General features: G+C 46.6%; 1 protein-coding gene across 6 annotated transcripts; it reads left to right on the top strand.

Moving 5' to 3' along the window:
• Nucleotides 1-1,145: 1,145 nt before the first annotated feature.
• Kcnd1 (potassium voltage-gated channel subfamily D member 1) lies at nucleotides 1,146-11,964 on the top strand. Of its 6 annotated transcripts, XR_010046537.1 has the most exons (8): nucleotides 1,146-3,985; nucleotides 6,403-6,565; nucleotides 6,668-6,751; nucleotides 6,840-6,938; nucleotides 7,360-7,610; nucleotides 10,552-10,830; nucleotides 11,098-11,155; nucleotides 11,846-11,964. XR_010046537.1 is itself a non-coding variant. In XM_023561858.2 (7 exons), exons 2-7 carry the CDS (start codon nucleotides 2,865-2,867, stop codon nucleotides 10,787-10,789), a joined length of 1,956 nt encoding a protein of 651 aa, XP_023417626.1. In that variant the 5' UTR covers nucleotides 1,146-1,457; nucleotides 2,748-2,864; the 3' UTR covers nucleotides 10,790-11,964. The 6 variants fall into 6 exon arrangements, 4 of the variants coding, with proteins under 4 accessions (XP_023417626.1, XP_063101879.1, XP_063101881.1 ...); XR_010046536.1 differs by having other exon boundaries at nucleotides 10,552-11,155; XM_023561858.2 differs by having other exon boundaries at nucleotides 1,146-1,457; nucleotides 2,748-3,985; nucleotides 10,552-11,964.
• The last annotated feature ends 6,375 nt before the right edge of the window (nucleotides 11,965-18,339 follow it).

The following is an 18,339-nucleotide window of genomic DNA, read 5'->3' as shown; positions in this document are numbered from 1 at the left end:
GGGAGTAAATTGGTGGATGAATAAGAGAAGGTACAGATGGGTGAGCCAGTGAATGGGAAGGGTAAAGAGTAAGGGCATAAATGGTAGGTGGAGAGATGGACAGATACATGAGTGGAGTGGAGGACATTGACAGCTATGGATAGGTTGGGGAGTAGTTACATGGATGGGGTGAACATAGGAATGGATGAGCAAATGGCAGATTAGTGACGAAATGGACAGATGAGGGGCTGAAGGATGGGAGAGTGGTTGGTCTAGGTAGAATGAGTGTGTGTGTGTGTGTGTGGAGGGGTGGAAGCATGGACAAGTCAGGAGTGTGATGAGTGAGCAAATGGAGAATTTCCTGGGTGGGCAGATGAACTGAAAGGCTAGACCAAGTCCTGTGTTACTGCACCCTTTTGTCTTACCTTTCATCCACTCATCTCATGGGTGGATCACCAGACACCTTAATGTACTTACGATTAGACATCATCTGTGCCAGGCTCAGTGCCATACCCTTTCACATCACTTCATGTATTCTCTAAATGACACTGTCGAGTTGGGAGAATTCTCCAGCTGAAGAAAGAATATAAGTCACTTGCTCAAGGACACAAGTTGGTGGCAAAGCTGGTGTTTGGACTGACCTGTGCCTTCCAGAGGCACCCTATGGTCCACGTGCCTGCCACCCAGCAGTAGAGCCCTCTAGGAGAGGTGTGATTTGTTCCCAGATATGGATGGGTGAGAGGGCCTGTCCCCTGGCATGGGGACTGCTGAGGTAGTGTGTGGGCCTGGGTTGTCCCCATGTGCACCCCCTTACTCTACCTCACATGCAAAAAGTGGATGTCTTGCTCCAGTCCCACAGTGTGTCTTGGTTAACAGTGGGCTTTAGCCTACATTGCCCCCCCCCACAGGGGACAGCTTTGAAAATCTGCCCAACTATAGAAACACTCACACAACCAGTAACTGCCCCCACCGCAGCTTCTGCCCGCCACAGCCTGGGGGGGGGCAGGGAAGGGACACAGCGCTGCATCATTCTCCATGGCACTCCACTCAGGGGCCATTAACAGACGCCTCTCCATCGATCGGGATCTGCTAAGTGCTGCTGATTCAGGCGGGTGGGGGTGGGGGCCTCTAGGGGCAGAGGAGGTTGGATCTGGGCAGGAAGAGGGGGGAGTCCAGGAAGGAGGTGAGGAGAACTGGCAATACTCCCTGCCACCCCCATTTTCCAGATGACGCGACTGAGGCCCAACCAGCTTTGTAGGAGGCGGAGTCTCCCCAGGGTCCCTCTTAGGCTGTCCTAGGGGAGGGGGCTCTGGGAGCTACGAGGCCCCTCCCAGCACTCTTCTCCCGGCAAGCACGGAGGGGTGGGGAGAGAGAGCAGGAAGAGGAGAACTCCTGCAGCACTGCAGAGGGGTCAGGCAGCTCCGCTCCGGTGTACCCCCAGCCCCACCGCTGTTGCTGCCACTGCAGTAGGGACACAGGTGAGGACGGCCCTATGGGGAAGGGGAGGGGGCCACCAATAGCGCTGTCCTTGTCCTTCCTCGCCCCAGACCCTAGCCCATCCTGGGACAGTTCCTAGGGGTACCACTGGACCGTGTCCTTCCAGGGATCCAGCCCCCACCCCCTGCCTATGCCACCTCTCCTCCTAGGCTTGGCTGTGGCTGCTTCTTTCATTCCTGCTGCTGCTGCCGCTGCTACTGCTACTGCCCAACACACACTGCCTGCCCCTTGGGGTGTGGTTTCCCCAGACCTGCCCCCATCAGTGGGACCCAGTCTTCCCCCATCCTACCTTCTCCTGGCCTCCCCTACCAGCCTGCTAATTGATCCAGCAGCCCCCTTCCTGAAGACACACCCAACTCCCTTTCAAAACCCCACCCCCCTCCAACCCATTTTTGGGGAACCCCTTTCCTTTTAGTCTTTTGAAATTCCCTGGGTGCTCAGGGTCTGTGTCCAACTTTGGTTCAGTTAAGTCCTGTCCCCTTGGGATTCCTCAAGCCCCTTTTTCCTTCACCCCAGAACTCTTCAGAGTGGACCAAGCTTCCTCAATTGCCCCAGATCCTCCCCCAGATATCTCCTGGTCTCTGCAAAAATAACCCAGCCCCATATCTACCCCTTTAACCATTCCACTTCCGTCTTTGCTGTATTAGGGGTCCTTACCTCTCCTACTTTGCCCAGAGCTCTTCCAGTGCACATACAACACCCCCCAGGCTATTCTTGCAGCTCTAGGTACTTCCAAGACACTTTTCATCTGCTCATCTCCATGGGTGGATCACCTCCTGCCTGTATAGTCACCCTTGAGATACACCAGCCCATTTCAGATCCATGAGGAACCTCCAACCCCCTTATCATTTCCCCTGAAGTCTTGAGAATGTGGGCAACCCTCCTCCCTGTTCCCAGCCTGTCTAGAGGCTATCCCAGCCTCTTTCAAGCATCTTTAGCCCACTGGATGCCCCAAACTCCTCTTTAGACCTACTAAGGGGTTCCAGCCCCTTCTCCCTTCCCTGAGAAATCAAAAGTGTAGACAACACTCCCCCCCCACACACATACCCCAGATTATTCATTCCTCTAAACCTCTGGACATCTTCAGGCACATGCTGACTACTGTAGAATCATGTGTCTCTACACCTGAGGATCTTTGTTGGCCCCTCTTGCTATAGTCCCTTCTCAGTCCCTTAGGATACCACCCAGGCCCTTCCTAGACCCTTTTAATGCCCCTGAAGCACCTGCCCATCTCTCTAGTTCCTCCTCGTGGTTCTTCTTGGCCTCTCTAGAGACCCCCAGTTTCCTTGTCCCGGTGGCCCAGGGCCTCTCCAAGTCCCCACCATCCTGGAGACAGCCACATTTTCCTAAACACCAATCCCCGTCTCCTGGGCCTGGGGAGCCGCAGGATGGCGGCAGGTGTGGCCACATGGCTACCCTTCGCACGGGCAGCTGCAGTGGGATGGCTGCCCCTGGCCCAACAGCCCCTACCCCCAGCGCCAGGGGTGAAGGCATCTCGAGGGGATGAAGTTCTGGTGGTGAATGTTAGCGGCCGGCGCTTTGAGACCTGGAAGAACACACTAGATCGCTACCCAGACACTCTGCTGGGCAGTTCTGAGAAAGAGTTCTTCTATGACGCTGACTCGGGCGAGTACTTCTTTGATCGCGACCCGGACATGTTCCGGCATGTGCTGAACTTCTACCGCACGGGCCGACTGCACTGCCCACGGCAGGAATGCATCCAGGCCTTTGATGAAGAGCTGGCTTTCTATGGCCTGGTGCCGGAGCTAGTGGGCGACTGCTGCCTTGAAGAGTACCGGGACCGCAAGAAGGAGAATGCTGAGCGCCTGGCAGAGGACGAGGAGGCGGAACAGACCGGGGATGGCCCAACTCTGCCAGGAGGCAGCTCGTTGCGGCAGCGGCTCTGGCGCGCCTTTGAGAACCCACACACGAGCACTGCAGCCCTGGTTTTCTACTATGTGACCGGTTTTTTCATTGCTGTATCAGTCATCGCGAATGTGGTAGAGACCATCCCATGCCGCAGCCCTTCACGGAGGCTGTCGAGGGAGCAGTCCTGTGGTGACCGCTTCCCGACGGCCTTCTTCTGCATGGACACGGCCTGCGTACTCATATTCACTGGAGAATACCTCCTGCGGCTCTTTGCAGCCCCCAGCCGTTGCCGCTTCCTACGGAGCGTCATGAGCCTCATCGACGTGGTGGCGATACTTCCCTACTACATTGGGCTTTTTGTGCCCAAGAACGATGATGTCTCAGGTGCCTTTGTCACCTTGCGTGTGTTCCGGGTCTTCCGCATCTTCAAGTTCTCCAGGCACTCGCAGGGCTTGAGGATTCTGGGCTATACACTCAAGAGTTGTGCCTCTGAGCTGGGCTTTCTTCTCTTTTCCCTCACCATGGCCATCATCATCTTTGCCACTGTCATGTTCTATGCTGAGAAAGGCACCAGCAAGACTAACTTTACGAGCATCCCTGCTGCCTTCTGGTACACCATTGTCACCATGACCACACTTGGGTGAGTGCAGACCCTATTTTGGGGGCTGCAAAATCATCAGTTACACTTACCCTTTCTGTAAAATTAGGAAGGGGATATGAACAATCTCTTTATCTACCCCTGCCCCCTCTTTTTTGTGATGGGGGGGTCTCACTCTATAGTTTAGGCTGGTTTTGAACTCACTATGTAGCCCAGGCTGGCTTTGAACTTTCTGCGATCCTCTTGCTTCAGCCTCCCAAATGCTGGAATTATGGGTGTATGCCACTATGCCTGGCTTTTTTGTTTGTTTGTTTGTTTCTCTATGGTACTGAGGACCTCACACATACTGAGCACACACTGTATCAGTGTCCTTTTTTTTTCATTCATGGTCTTTCTTTTTGAGTTTTGGTTACCTTTAAAATGCAGAGAATTGGACTTAATTTTCAAATTCTTCCCAGCTATAAACTTACCTCTATTTTCCAGGTCAGGAGACTTGGGCCCAAAGATGTCTTGGCTGCTGTCTTTGTGTTGACATTTTCTCAGGGCCTCAGTATCCCCCTCTGTAAAGTGGGAAATGATCTCGTCATCATCTAGACAGGATTCAATGGCTTCATGGTTGTGAAAGTGCCCTGAAAGTTTCTAGCATGTGATACATAGGTATTGACTTCTATCATGTTTTTTCCTTTCTAAGAACCTATGTCTTCTAACCTTGAAGAATTCTCTGTATATGGGGCACTACCTCTGTTACTTTGCGATTTCTTGATATTTTCCAGAAGATATTTTTTCAGCATTATTGGTTTTTTACTATCAATCCCTAAGAAGAAATAGACATGGGATGAAAATATCAAATGGAATCATCAAACTCATGATTTTTTGGTGGGGGGGTGATGGGAATGGTACCACTGAGCCACACACCCAGGGCCTTCCCACAAACTGCAATTCAGCACTTCTTTATTTTGAGAAAAGTTTTACTAAATTGCTCAGGCTTTGGCTGGGAATTTAGCTCAGTGGCTCAAGTGCTTGCCTGATGAGTGCAAGGTTGTGAGTTCGATCCCTGGTACAGAAATAAATAAATAGCTCAGGCTTCACTTAAACTTGAATCCTCCTGCCTCAGCCTCCTGAGTGCTGGGATTACAGGTATGTTCCACCACATCTGGCTATGTTCTTAAAGACATTGTCTAGTTGGGTATAGCAGTGCATGTCTGTAAACCCAGCACTCAGGAGACTGAGGCAGGAGGATTGCCATAAGTTTGAGGCCAGTCTGGGCTTCAAGTGAGTTCAAGGTCAACATGAACTACAAAAATGCAAAAAACAAACAATAACAACAAAAACATTGTGTGGAGCAGAAACTGTTATCCTTCTCTAAGTCTCCATCACTGGAATTAAGCAGAGTATGATGTTGCTATTTAGTATCTGTTAAGTGAATGTCTCAATGAATTGGCCTTGTTCACTGTCTTAACAGAAGTAGAGAAAAATTGATTTGAGGTTTCTAAGGAATAGAAATTAATTTTGGTTGGAGGATCAGGATTAGATTGACAAATATATATTGAGGCCCAACAGTAGATTGGCACTGGGTATTCTGATACCTTTTACCCTATTCACTCATCACAACAATCCTGTGGAGTTGTGGTTGGCTGCCCATGTCTCATAGTTGAAACACAATCTGAGATGACACATCAGAAACCCAGAAATGGACAAGTTGGAGAGTCTTTGGAACAGAGTCTTTAATTCTTAAAATCAGTAAAACAGAAATAAGGAAGAGACATCCTAGGGCATAGCCTGAGCAAAAGGCTAGAAGCTGAAGACTGCAGAGGCTGTGTTTCTGTGAAGGAGATCTGATTGGTCCTATGCTTAGAACAGAAGTGTGCTGTGTGATTCTGGCTAAGTCAACTGTGGAACTTCAGTTTTATCCCTCTGAGAACAAAGTCAGTAAGACTGGCTTTGTGCCATCTCCATGGAAAGAAGGCTGTCATGGAGGAAGGCAAAGAGTTTCAAGGATCCTCTTTATTTTTCAAATGAGGACAGTTCCAAGGCTTCACTTGAGGGTAATCAGAGGTTCTGCCTGGAAACAGGCAGACAAAACCAGCAGAACACTTCCCCTGGGAGGCAGAGCCCCTCAGCTGGCCTTTTCTCGAGGAACCTATATTTACTCCCTAGGACTTCCTCCTTCTCCCCTCTAGTGAGTAATAATAGATTCCCAGCTGACTCAGATGCCCAGTGCTTAGCTCAGATGGGGGAAGCAAATGAGAGAGGTTCCCAAAGGCCAACCCCATTTTTCATGACTCCCATTGCTGGCCAGAGAGGTTGCTCTCCACATTGTGCAGAGCTGGAAACTGAGGCTGAGAGGCTAAATGCCTGCCAAGAATCACAGAGCGAGTTGGGGTCAGATGGGATGGAGTGGGGACTGAGAGGTGGGTGGGCACTTTTCCTGACTGTGGCCTACCTCCCCCATGCCCAAGCTATGGAGACATGGTGCCCAGCACCATTGCTGGCAAGATTTTCGGGTCCATCTGCTCACTCAGTGGCGTCTTGGTCATTGCTCTGCCTGTGCCAGTCATTGTGTCCAACTTTAGCCGCATCTACCACCAGAACCAGCGTGCGGACAAGCGCCGAGCACAGCAGGTAAATGCATCTTCCCTCTCAGTGCCTCTCATTCTTCAGACTCTGAGCTGAGTTTCCCTTGGGCTCCCTCCCCTGACTCTCTGTCTCCTCCTTTTTCTGTAGAAGGTGCGCTTGGCAAGGATTCGGTTGGCAAAGAGTGGTACCACCAATGCCTTCCTGCAATACAAGCAGAATGGGGGGCTAGAGGTGGGTAATAGTTTGGATTGAGATTTAAGGTAGTGAGGGATAGACAGAGGAAGTTACTGATCTTTTCCTTCTGCTCCTTTTGCTCCAGGACAGCAGCAGTGGGGAGGGACAGGCACTGTGTGTCAGGAACCGATCTGCTTTTGAACAGCAACATCATCATTTGCTGCACTGTCTAGAGAAGACAACGGTGAGGTCTAATGAGAGATGGCATGACAGGAGGGAGGGGGTCTTTCTGCTGCCAAGCTAGCCCCTCCCTAGGATGCAAGGCTGGCTCCTAATTATGAATATTGGCTCATATCTATAACCCCAAATACTTGGGAGACTGAGGCAAGAGGATTGGAAGTTCCAAGCCAGCCTGGTCAACATAGCAAGACCTTAAAAAAAAAGATGGGATGTACCTGAGTAGGAGAATGTTTGCTTAGCATGCTCAAGGCCCTGAGCTCGATTTCCAGTACAGCACACAAAACATGAGGCTTCCTGGAAGAGGCTGTGTTTGAAGAATGAACAAGGGAAGGAAAAGAAAGGAAAGAGAAGGTAGAACAGCTTCTAGAAATGTGCAGCCTGAGCCCATGAAGTACCCTGTGACCCAGCCTCCTCTCTGCCCACAGTGCCATGAATTCACAGATGAACTAACCTTCAGTGAAGCCCTGGGAGCTGTCTCACTGGGTGGGCGCACCAGCCGCAGCACCTCTGTGTCCTCTCAGCCGGTGGGACCTGGAAGCCTGCTATCATCTTGCTGCCCACGCAGGACCAAGCGCCGTGCCATTCGCCTTGCCAACTCCACTGCCTCTGTCAGCCGTGGGAGCATGCAGGAGCTGGACATGCTAGCAGGGCTGCGAAGGAGCTCTGCCCCTCAGAGGTATGCACCCATCTCATCTGCTAGCCACAGCTAGGGAAGTACAGAGCTTGGACCAGGGCGTCTGAGACTTCATAATTCCAGGCCTAGCAAGTCAAACTTAAGCTCAAACTCCTTGTTGGAGTTTGGGCTTATCATGTCTGGAACTCTCCATTTGTGTGTGTGTGTGTGTGTGTGTGTGTGTGTGTGTGTGTGTTACTCAGGGCTTTCACACTGCTACAACCATTTATTTATTTTTTTTTTATTTTGAGACAGAGTATTGCTAAGTCACTAAGTTGCCCAGGGTGAGATTGAAATTATAATCTTGCCTCAGCCTCCTCAAATGCTGAGATTACAGACACATACCACTATGCCTTGTTCACGTTCTTCATTTGTTCTTTCAAATGTTGAATAACCAGAAGTGATGGTGGCTCAAACCTGTAATTATAGCTACTTGGGGGGATATGGCAGAAGGATCATTTGAGCCCAGATATTGAAAGCCAGCCCAGGCATGATGGTAAGACCCTGTTTCTAAGGAAAAAAAATATTGATCACCTACTGTATACCAGGCACAGTTTTAGACCCTTGGAATGTAGCAAAAACAGAATATACAGAAATCCCTGTTGTGGATTGGAGGCTTATCTCAGTAGTACAGCACTTGTTTAACATTTATGAGATCCTGAGTAGACAGAGAGATGAGACAGAAACAGAGAGACAGAGATCCTTGTCCTGACATAGATTCTATGGGATGAGAATGTTATTAAAAAAATACACAGGTTATATAGGTTGTCAACATTTGGATTTTTTGGTTTGTTTGCTCTGAGGATTGAACCCAGGGTTTTTTACAATGAGTTATATCCCCAGTCCTTTTTTATTACTTATTTTGATAAGGCTATTTATAAGTTAAAAGTTACTCAGAATGGGCTTAAAATTGTAATTCTTCTGATATTCTAAGTAGGCATCAATCACCTTGGGGTGGATGACCAAATCCCTTTATCCACCCCTTCCAGGAACATTGTCTGCCCATGTGTGCTTGCTACATGACTTGTTCCCCATTTGATCTCCATTTAATCAATATTACCCTAGCAATTATACTTGTTGCATGCTTATTGGTTGACTATAGTTTTGTCCCACCTCACACCCACCCCATTGGATCAATATTACCTAAGTTACTATACTTGTAATTTTATTGATTGATTATAGTTCTGTCCCACCTTAAGCCTGCCTCACCACATGGCTTTGCGCAATAAAACACCTTTGAAAAGCATAGTCGGAGGCAACCCACTTTCCATGCCCACTTCTATCTCTTAGACAGATATTTTCTTTCTCTCAATAAGTTCTTTTTGCGGGGGACTAGAAATCAAACTCAGGACCTCAACAGGCAGGTACTATGTCACTGAGCTATATCTCTGGCCCAAAGTCTTCCTACTTTTAAAAAAATTGCAGTCCTCCTGCCTCAGACTTCCAGAGTGCTGGCCTTATTTGCATGTACTGCTATACCTGGGTTATGTCAGACATTTGTAAGCATTAAAGAGAAAAATAAATTACGGATGACAGCTAGAGAGTGCAGAGCTAGAATTGATGCCATTAAAAAAATATTACTATTGTTATTTTTGTAGTACTCAGGATGGAACCCAGAGCGTTACACTTGCTAGGCAAGTGCTCTATCACTGAGCCACAACCCTATCTTTTTTTTGAGGGGATTGGCCTTTTTAGACAGGGTGTCACTATGCAGTTCAGGCTGGCCTTGAGCTCACTGTAGCCCAGGCTAGTCTTGAACTTACAACAATCCTCCTGCCTCAGCCTCCTGAGTGCTGGGTGTACAGGTGTGTACCACTGAGCCCAGCTCACACCTCCCATCTTGATGCAATTTTATTTTTTATTTTTTGGTAGTAGGGGTTGAACCCAGAGTGTTTTCACTGAGCTACATTTCTAGCCATTTTTTGAGATAGGGTCTATCTGAGTCACTGAATTGCCCAGGCTGAGCTCGAATTTGTGATCGTCTGGCTTGGCCTCTCAGACTGCTGGGAATACAGGTGTATGCCACTGTGCTCAGCTCTGATGCAATTTTAACATTATGATCAAGAAAGGCTTTACTGAGATCAGAGCTGAAGCCTGAAAGGGGCGAAGGAGTGAACCACACAGATAACTAGAGAAACAGTTTTCTGTGCAGAATGAAGAGTTTGTGTGAATGCTGTGAGGCTGTTCTCCATGCAAGAACCATGGAAGAAGCTACAGTGGGTGAAGTGGAAAGAACAAAGGCCAGAATGCTAGGCTGGAAAGTCAGAAAGGAGTGAGGACATGGCTTCATAGAACTTAGTATAGACTACTAAGAAAGACTACTGAAAGGACTTTGGCAGCAGTAGGACTAACAGTAGAAAACAGTAGCTCCTGTGTGAGCTGAGGGTGTGGCTCAGCCACAGAGTGTACATTTAACATTTAGGAAGCTCTGGGTTTAATTCCCAGCACCAAAAAACAAAAAACAAAACAAAAACCCAAAGCCAGTATGTAGCTGGGGATATAGCTCAGTGGCACAAGCACCTGCCTGGCGAGTACAAGGTCCTGAGTTCAATTTCTGGTACAAAATTAGTGCGCGCGCGTATGTGTGTGCGTGTGCGTGTGCGTGTGCGTGTGTGTGTGTGTGTGTGTACTCATGTCCCAGGTACTGCCTTAAGGTCTTTATATTACTTATTTCATTTAATCACAACAACTCCATGAGGTAGGCAATATTGTTATTCCTGTGCTACAGATATGAGAAGCTGCATGTGGTAAAAGTAGGATCGGAATTTGAACCCAGGACTAGCTGGCTCCAGAGCCCTTACTGTTTACCACCATTGAAGATGCAGGGGGAACACTTAGCACACTTCCACAGACCCAGTTGGCACTCAATAAAGGACAGGATTGCTATGAGAAGTAACAAGAAAATATTTTAAGAGTCTTCCATCTTCCCCATCCCTGTCCACAGCCGCTCAAGCCTCAATGCCAAGCCCCATGACAGCCTTGACCTGAACTGTGACAGCCGGGACCTCGTGGCCGCCATTATCAGTATCCCTACCCCTCCTGCCAACACACCAGATGAGAGCCAACCATCCTCCCCTGGTGGCGGCAGCAGCAGTGGTGGCAGGGCCAGCAGTGCTCTCAGGAACTCCAGCCTGGACACCCCCTGCCTCCTCCCTGAGACTGTCAAGATCTCTTCCCTGTGAGGGGCAAGCCTCCCCATTCAGAAGGCCCTCCTCATTCTTAGGTACTCCTTTCCAAAGCCATATTTTGGGGAGGCAGAGAGGAACAGGCCTGGGGACTTCTCTGCCCTCTGCCAAGAACTATGCAATGGAGTTTTATGAAATGATCCACTTGGGGGAAAGGAGTCAGGGAGTGGGAAACTGCCCCCCTAGACAGTAGTCCTGGTGGGAGCTGAAGCACTGAGCTTCCATAGACCTCTGGCTTCCTTGCCCCAGCACCCTGGGACTGGCCCCTCTCCCCGAGCTGGCCTCCTGCATGCTTTTTCCTCCAGGACCTCAGAAATAAGTAAAGCTCCCCTCTGACATCTGAGTTCTGGCTGTTGAGGAGAGGTGAGATTTCCTCTTTTCTCTGGCAGGGTTATGGGAGTTTGGGGCTTTAGAGAAGGCAACCCTTACCTCTCACCTGGCCTCTAGGAGAGATATCCGCTCCTACTCCAGGCCCAGCAATTCATAGATTTCAAGGCTTGAAGTGCAACCATGGGCTTCTGGGCTGTGGGTTCAGCAGTAATCTGCCACCCCCAGGTCTTGGCCAAGGGGTCATGCTGCCTCTCCCAACACACAGATAGCACAAACACCACTCCCCTCTTCCCTGGCTGCAAAAAATGGGTCTCTACCACACTGTCCTCTGCTGGGCCCCACAGTAAACTCTAGCAATAGCAGCTACTGCCATGACAATATACAAAGCCTCTGACCAGTTTGCTGCAGCTTTTAACCTGCCCCAATCAGATGGGCCACCTCTAACTATTTCTTCTCCTCTGGTTTGCCTCCTTTTTGGGCTGGGCTGGGTTGGAGTCTGGACTGGTTTAGATAAGAGCCTGGCAGCCTAAAGAGCTGAGTTTGGAGATCATGGGCCAAGTCTATGTTCTTGGGCAGGAATCTAGAAGTTTCAGGGGCCAAAAACTGGGTTGTTCCTGAACTCTGGGAGGTTCAAGAGACAGAAGGATCTTCTCGATCACCTTCTCTTCCCTTACAGCTCCTTGTCACATATTCTCCTCTTTTCCCTTTTGGGTCACCTTCCAGAACTCTGCTCTCAGGCTGAAATCTGGCATCTCAGGCTCCCTGTCTCCAGTACTGTCCCCATGAAGCTGGCAGCTGACAAAGATGTAGTTTCTAGTCAATAAAACCAAGAGGAGAGATGAGGACTGAGTACCTCCTGACTCTGGGCTTGGGGGTTGGGTTTGGCTGAGGGTTTGAATACACTTTGATGTCAACTATGGTAGAACTAGGGTGGACAAAGGACCAGTCATATTTTGAGGAGCTATAGAGGGGCAGGTGTGGGGAGCTGGATGGTTGGTGATGCATTCTACGAGGAATGAAAGAGCTTGAATCTATGGCCAGCAGGGTAGGTCAGGGGCCCTCAGACATTGCACTTGGACAGTATCTGCTCGAGCTCTTTCATTCACAGGTGGGGAATCCAAGATTCGAAACAGCACACAGTTTTGGTTTATTTGTTTTAGTGATGGGATTTCTCTACATTGCCGAGGCTGGTCTAGAAGTCCTGGGCATAGGGATGCTTCTGCTTTAACCTCCCAAGAGAAACTACAGGCACATGCCACCATGCTTGGCCATGCAGTTATACTTAAAATCAGGTTTCCTGACAGCAAACGACACTAGATTTAACCCCAATAAAAGCATCTCTCAGTTTGGTAAATTCCCTTCCTTATCCTCTTTCTCCTTCTCCTTCTCCTTCTCCTTTTCCTTCTCCTCCTCCTCCTTTTTTTGTACCACAAATTGAGTTCATGACCTCATGCTTGCTAGGCAGGCACTGTGCCACCGAGCTACATCCCCAGCCCTCCCTTTCCTTATGGACATCTCTACATTCTCTCTTCTGGGCTACTGGCAACACTTGGCTCTTGTGTGACTAAGCTACGTAAAGGAACAAGAAAGACTTTAGATAGGTTGACTGTTAGAATGTGTGGTAAAAGAATCACTCATCAAGAAGCCTGGAGTGATGGCTTACGCCTGTAATCCCAGCACTTGGGAGGCTGAGGCAGGAGGATCGTTGTGAGTTCGAGACCAGCCTGGGCTACAATGTGAGCTCAAGGCCAGCCTGAACTGCTAGCGAGACCCCGTCTCAAAAAGACAAAAAACCAAAACAAAACAAAACAAAAAAAACCCCACTCATCTTGCGTCAGGTTGCTGATCTATAAGATGGAGGCAATAATTCATTTATTCATCAAACATTTATTAACTGCCCATCTTTGACCTTGTCTCTGATGTACAGAGTTGAGCACAAAGGCAAGTAATTCAGCAATTACAACACAGTGTGGTAGAACTAAGACAGATACATTATAGAACCATGCAGATGGCAGGGAATCTAATCCGGCCAACACCAGAGGAAGGAACTGGAGTTAGTGAAAAGACAAAAAGCTGAAAATGTAGGCACAGAGAACATCATGTACACTGACAGGAGATTAGAGAGCAGACTCAGGGCCTTTGGGAACTGAAAGTAGTACAGTCTAGCTGGGGAGGGGAGTGAGGCTCTTAGGAGAAGAAGGTAGGAAAAGAGAACCAGATCACAAAGGAGCTTTGCAGTTTTGAGGCAGGTGTGTGTGAATTCATCCTAAGATAATGGACCTCTAAAGATTAAAAACAGAAAAGTCATGATGACGTTGTTTCAGAAGGATCATTCTGGCTTTGTGGAGTGAATTACAAACAGTCCTGGTGGAGAGGCTTTTGAGATCCTTTTGCTAGAAAATGGTGGCTTGGACAAGAGTGATGATAGAACAGCAAGTCAAAAGATTTGAGAAAGCTGGGGTCCACGGCACATGCCTATAATCCCAACACCTGAGAAGCTGAGAGGGATGAGGATTGTGTGTTTGAGGCTCATCTGGGCAATTCGACAGGATCCCATCTCAAAAGAAAAAAGGGCTGGGGATGTAATCCAATGCAAAGGCCCTTTAGCCCATGTGTGTGTGGGGGGGTGAGATTGATTGATTGATTGATTGATTGATTTTTGAGACTGTTTCACTATGCAGTTCAGGCTGGCCTTGAACTCCCTTTGTAGCCAAAACTGTACTTTGACTTATAGCAATCTTCCTGCCTCCGTGTTCCAGGTGCTGGGATTACAGGTGTTCACTGCCACATCCATGGTGGGTGGAGAGTGAGATTTAAGAGGAAGATGGGTAAGATTCAGGACTAATAAGCTTGTGGGAGTCAGAAAAGGGAAACCAGTCAAGGCTGGCTTCCAGGGTTCAGATATAGGCAGTCGATAGCTGGGGGTGTTCTTCATTGTGGATGGGAGCATCAAAGATGGATATGGTGGTACACACCTATAATCCCAGATTTTAGGAGGCTGAGGCAGGAGAATCACCACAAACTTTTTTTTCCCCCAAATCCATTTTATTTCAAGGATAAAAAGAAAAAGAAGAAGAAGAAGAAAAATAAACCACACCAAAATTTCAAGCACATTAATCAGGGGGCAACAATGGTACATACATTGCACATTGTCATCCCCAAATCATTCACCTATAGCACAAGACATCTGTATTCAATTGTCTGAATAATATCAGCACAAATTTTCTCTTCCAATGAACTCAGAAAAATTAGTAATATAGCTTCTTTTTTTGGTACCAGGGATTGAACTCATGACTTCGTGCTTGCCAGGCAAGTACTTACAACACTGAGGTAAATCCCCAGGCCCTATCTTAACTATGTTTATATACATGCGCATATACGTTTTTTTCTTTCACATTCTCACACTAATGAAACAATACAATCTTTACAGGTGTGTGTCTTATTTATTTCACTAATGAATATGTTCTCTAATCACATCTATTTACCTATAAAAGTCTCCAGTTTATCCTTTTTGATGGCTGAATATTACTCCATTGTATTAAAATACATCTTTTTTATCCATTCCTCAATGAACAAGCATTTAGGTTGTTTTCAAGATCTGAATATTACAAACTGTGTTGCTATAAACATGAGTGCTCATATGCTGCTGTGATACGATGTTTTTAATTCTTTTGAGAAGATACCCAAAAGGAGAATAGCTGAGTCAAATGGGACTTCCAATCCTAGTTTTTTGAAGAATCTCCACACTGATTTCCACAGTGGTTGCACTAGCGTGCATTGCCACCACCATTGGAGAAGAATTCTTTTTTCTTCACACCCCCTCCAGCATTTATTATTGCTTGATTTCCTTTTTTTTTTTTTTTTTTTTTTGTCTTTTTCCTTTTTATCGGTACCGGAGATCGAACTCACGACTGCCTGCTTGCAAGGCAGGTGCTTATGCTGCTGTATTGCTTCATTTCTTGATAGTGGCCATTGTTTCTGGGGTGAGGTGAATCTCAGTGTTGTTTTAATTTGCATCTCTTGAATGACCAGTGATGTTGAACATTTTTTCACATATATTTACTGTTCACATTTCTTTATCTGAGAGGTATATATTCATCTCAGATGCCCATTTATGGATTGGGGAGAGGTCCCATGCTGGGACCTGGAGCATGGGGAAACCAAGCAACCCCTACCCCCTGGTGAGCGGCTGTGAGCGTGGCAGCATATGGCAGCCCAGGATGGGATCCACTGGTGTTTACTGGGACCCATGCCATGTTGGGACCTGGAGCACCAGGAAACCAAGCAACCCCTGCCCCCTGGTGAACATCTGTGAGTGTGGCAGGCTCTGGTGGCCCAAGACAGGAGCCACTGGCATTTACTGGGACCTGTGCCATACTGGGATCTGGAGCACTGGGAAACCAAGCAACCTCTCCCCACCTGATGAGCAGCTGTGAACATGGCAGGCTACGGCAGCCCAGGATGGGAGCCACTGGCGTTTGCTGGGACCTGTGCCAAGCTGGGACCTGGAGTGCAGGGAAACCAAGCAACCCCTCCCACCCTTCCTGTTTTATTTTGTTGAGCTTCAGTATACATTGAATTATGGACAGCTATTTTGAAGAGAATGGGAGACTCTATGACAGCAATTAGTGACTTCCCTATTGTCTGGTTTTGAAGACCTAAAACACCTTTCTCATTCAGTTTGGATCAGTTTTATACTATGTTGTTTTGTATGAATTCTCTGTATATGAAGACATGGCCAACTATTTGGAAGAAAATGAGACAATATGATAGCCAGTGAAGATCTCAGGTTGTCTAGCTTTGAAATTTATATCTCTTACATTGCTTTCTTATGTTCTATTTTACTCCCTTTAAAATAAAAATTAAAAAAATAATAATCCTCTGTCTGGGGAACATCTGGCAAACATTTTTGTCCACATTGTGGGTTGTCTCTTTAGCCTGTTGGTGGTTTCTCTTGCTATGTAAAAGCTTTTCAATAGAGTGAGATACCAGTTGTTGATTCTTTGTGATAGTTCCTGTATGGAGTTTGCTTCATAAAATGTTTGCCTACACCTCTATCATCCAGCAGATTTAATGTTTCTGTTTTAATATTAATATTTTTGATCCATTCTGATTTTAGCTTAGCATATGATGAAAGATATGGGTCCAGTTTTAATCTTTGGTATGTGTAGAGCCAATTTTTCTAGCACTATTTATTTATTTATTTATTTATTTATTTATTTGAGATAAGGTCTCACTATGTAGTTCAGGCTGGACTTGAGCTCACTTTGTAGCTCAGACTGGTCTCGAACTCACAACAATCCTCCTGCCTCAGCCTCCTGAATGCTGGGATTACAGGAGTGAGCCACCACGCCTGGCTTTCCAGCACCAATTATTAAAAAGGCTATCATTCTTCCAGTGAATGTGTTTGGCACCTTTGTCAAAGACAAGGTAGCTTAGTGTATCTGGAGTTGTTTCTGCATCTGCTAATCTGTTCCATTGATCTTTAGGTCTGTTTTTTGTTTTTTTCCAGTATCACACTTTTTTAAAATTACTGTCATTTTATAATATAATTTGAAGTCAGGGATTGTGATGCCCCTTGTCTTGTCTTTGTTGCCCAGGATTTCCTTCACTTTTCTAGGTCTTTTCTGGTTCCGGATGAATTTTGGATTGTTTTCTCTAAATTTGTGAGATATGCTATTGGAATTTTTTTTGTCTTTTTCCTTTTTATCAGTACCAGGGATCGAACTCATGATTGCCTGCTTGCAAGGCAGGCGCTTATGCCACTGAGCTAAATCCCCAGCCCCTTCCACAGTTTTCTTAATGTCATCTATTTTTTTTGTCTGTGTCTGCTCTTATGTGGCTAACCATGCTGTCTATTTTGGTACTCTGTAGTTATCTGAGAGATTATTTCTGATTTCATTTTTTAGGGCCTCATTCAATTGCTTTGTTGTTTCCACCTCAGAGAGACCTGGGGGCAGCCACTTTCAGTTATCCCATCTCATTGCTCCCTGGATTTACCTTCAGTGAACTGGATGTCTGACTTTGCATTTTGCTTAAGTGTCTTCTCATTTATTTTGTTTCCTGTTTAATTTCTAGGCCAATGCTTGTAAGTTGCCTGTGGTGAGTTTCTTCATTGGTAGTATGTAGGACCCTTAGGTGATGATTAGTGCTCTGAGACCTCTTTCAGTTGTAACTGGTTTTTGGGTTTTGAGTTTGTTGGAAGATCTTAACTCTTCTGTTTATTGGAGATGAGAAGTTCTTGTTTGTTTTGCCTAGTCCCTGGTTCTTTGTCATTATGCCACTATATTTTCTATGACCTTTAGTCAACCTCAGTCATGGATTATCAGGACCAACCATTGTTTAGAACAATTATATCAATTTTGGCTATAGTAGTACCAATAGCATCAAACACAGCCTAGAAAACAACAAACTGAGCTAACCCTTAATTTGCAACTTTTACCCATATGAACTAAATTTGTGATTATATAACAAAATATAAAACAAACCAGATAATTATCTACAACATACAAGTCTGTAATGTGTCAAGTTTGCCCTAGGTGTTAAAATTTAAAATGGATTGGGGCTGGGGATTTAGCTCAGCGGCATAAGTGCCTGCCTTGCAAGCAGGCAGTTGTGAGTTTGATCCCCGGTACCGATAAAAAAAAAGACAAAAAAATTTTTAAATGGATTAAGAAGAAAATTGAGAAGTGGAAAAGCAGAAAGAGATTAAAAGTAAGGTTGGAGGACAAAGGAAGATCATTCCAACTTGGGGAAACTGGTGTAGAAGACTAAAGGAAAAGACAGATGGAAGAGATGAAGAACAGCACAAAACCACACCTACAAAGAGGTTAGGAACCACTTTAACACTCACATATAAACAATGAAGGAGAAAGAAAAGAAAACAAATTAAGAAACAAAAACAATACAAAATGAAAACGAAAACGAAAAAGAAAATCACACACTCCACTTCCAGGATTCTCTCTGGTTTCACTAGTAGACAAGAGTCCAGAATTGTGCTTATCTGTCTCAGCAAGCCAGCAGTTGCTTTAAGGCGGAGTAGTGGATAATCCCAACAGGCCTGCCCTGAGACTAGATTTAGTCGGCTCACTGAAGTCCAAATGATTTTTATGGGTCTGCTCCCAGCTACAAGCTGCTAGAGGAAGGTGGCAGCAGCAGTTCTGGTTTCTGGGCTTATTCAGCCCATCTCCATATTTGCTCCCAGTTAATTTCTCTCT

The sequence above is a fragment of the Cavia porcellus genome, unplaced genomic scaffold (genome assembly GCF_034190915.1).
Source record: "Cavia porcellus strain 051 isolate PalLab524CR breed Dunkin Hartley unplaced genomic scaffold, mCavPor4.1 scaffold_3, whole genome shotgun sequence".
In the NCBI taxonomy this organism is placed as follows: Eukaryota; Metazoa; Chordata; class Mammalia; order Rodentia; family Caviidae; genus Cavia; species Cavia porcellus.
The sequence above is the reverse complement of the archived record's forward strand: the minus strand, read 5'-3'. Positions and strand labels throughout refer to the sequence as shown.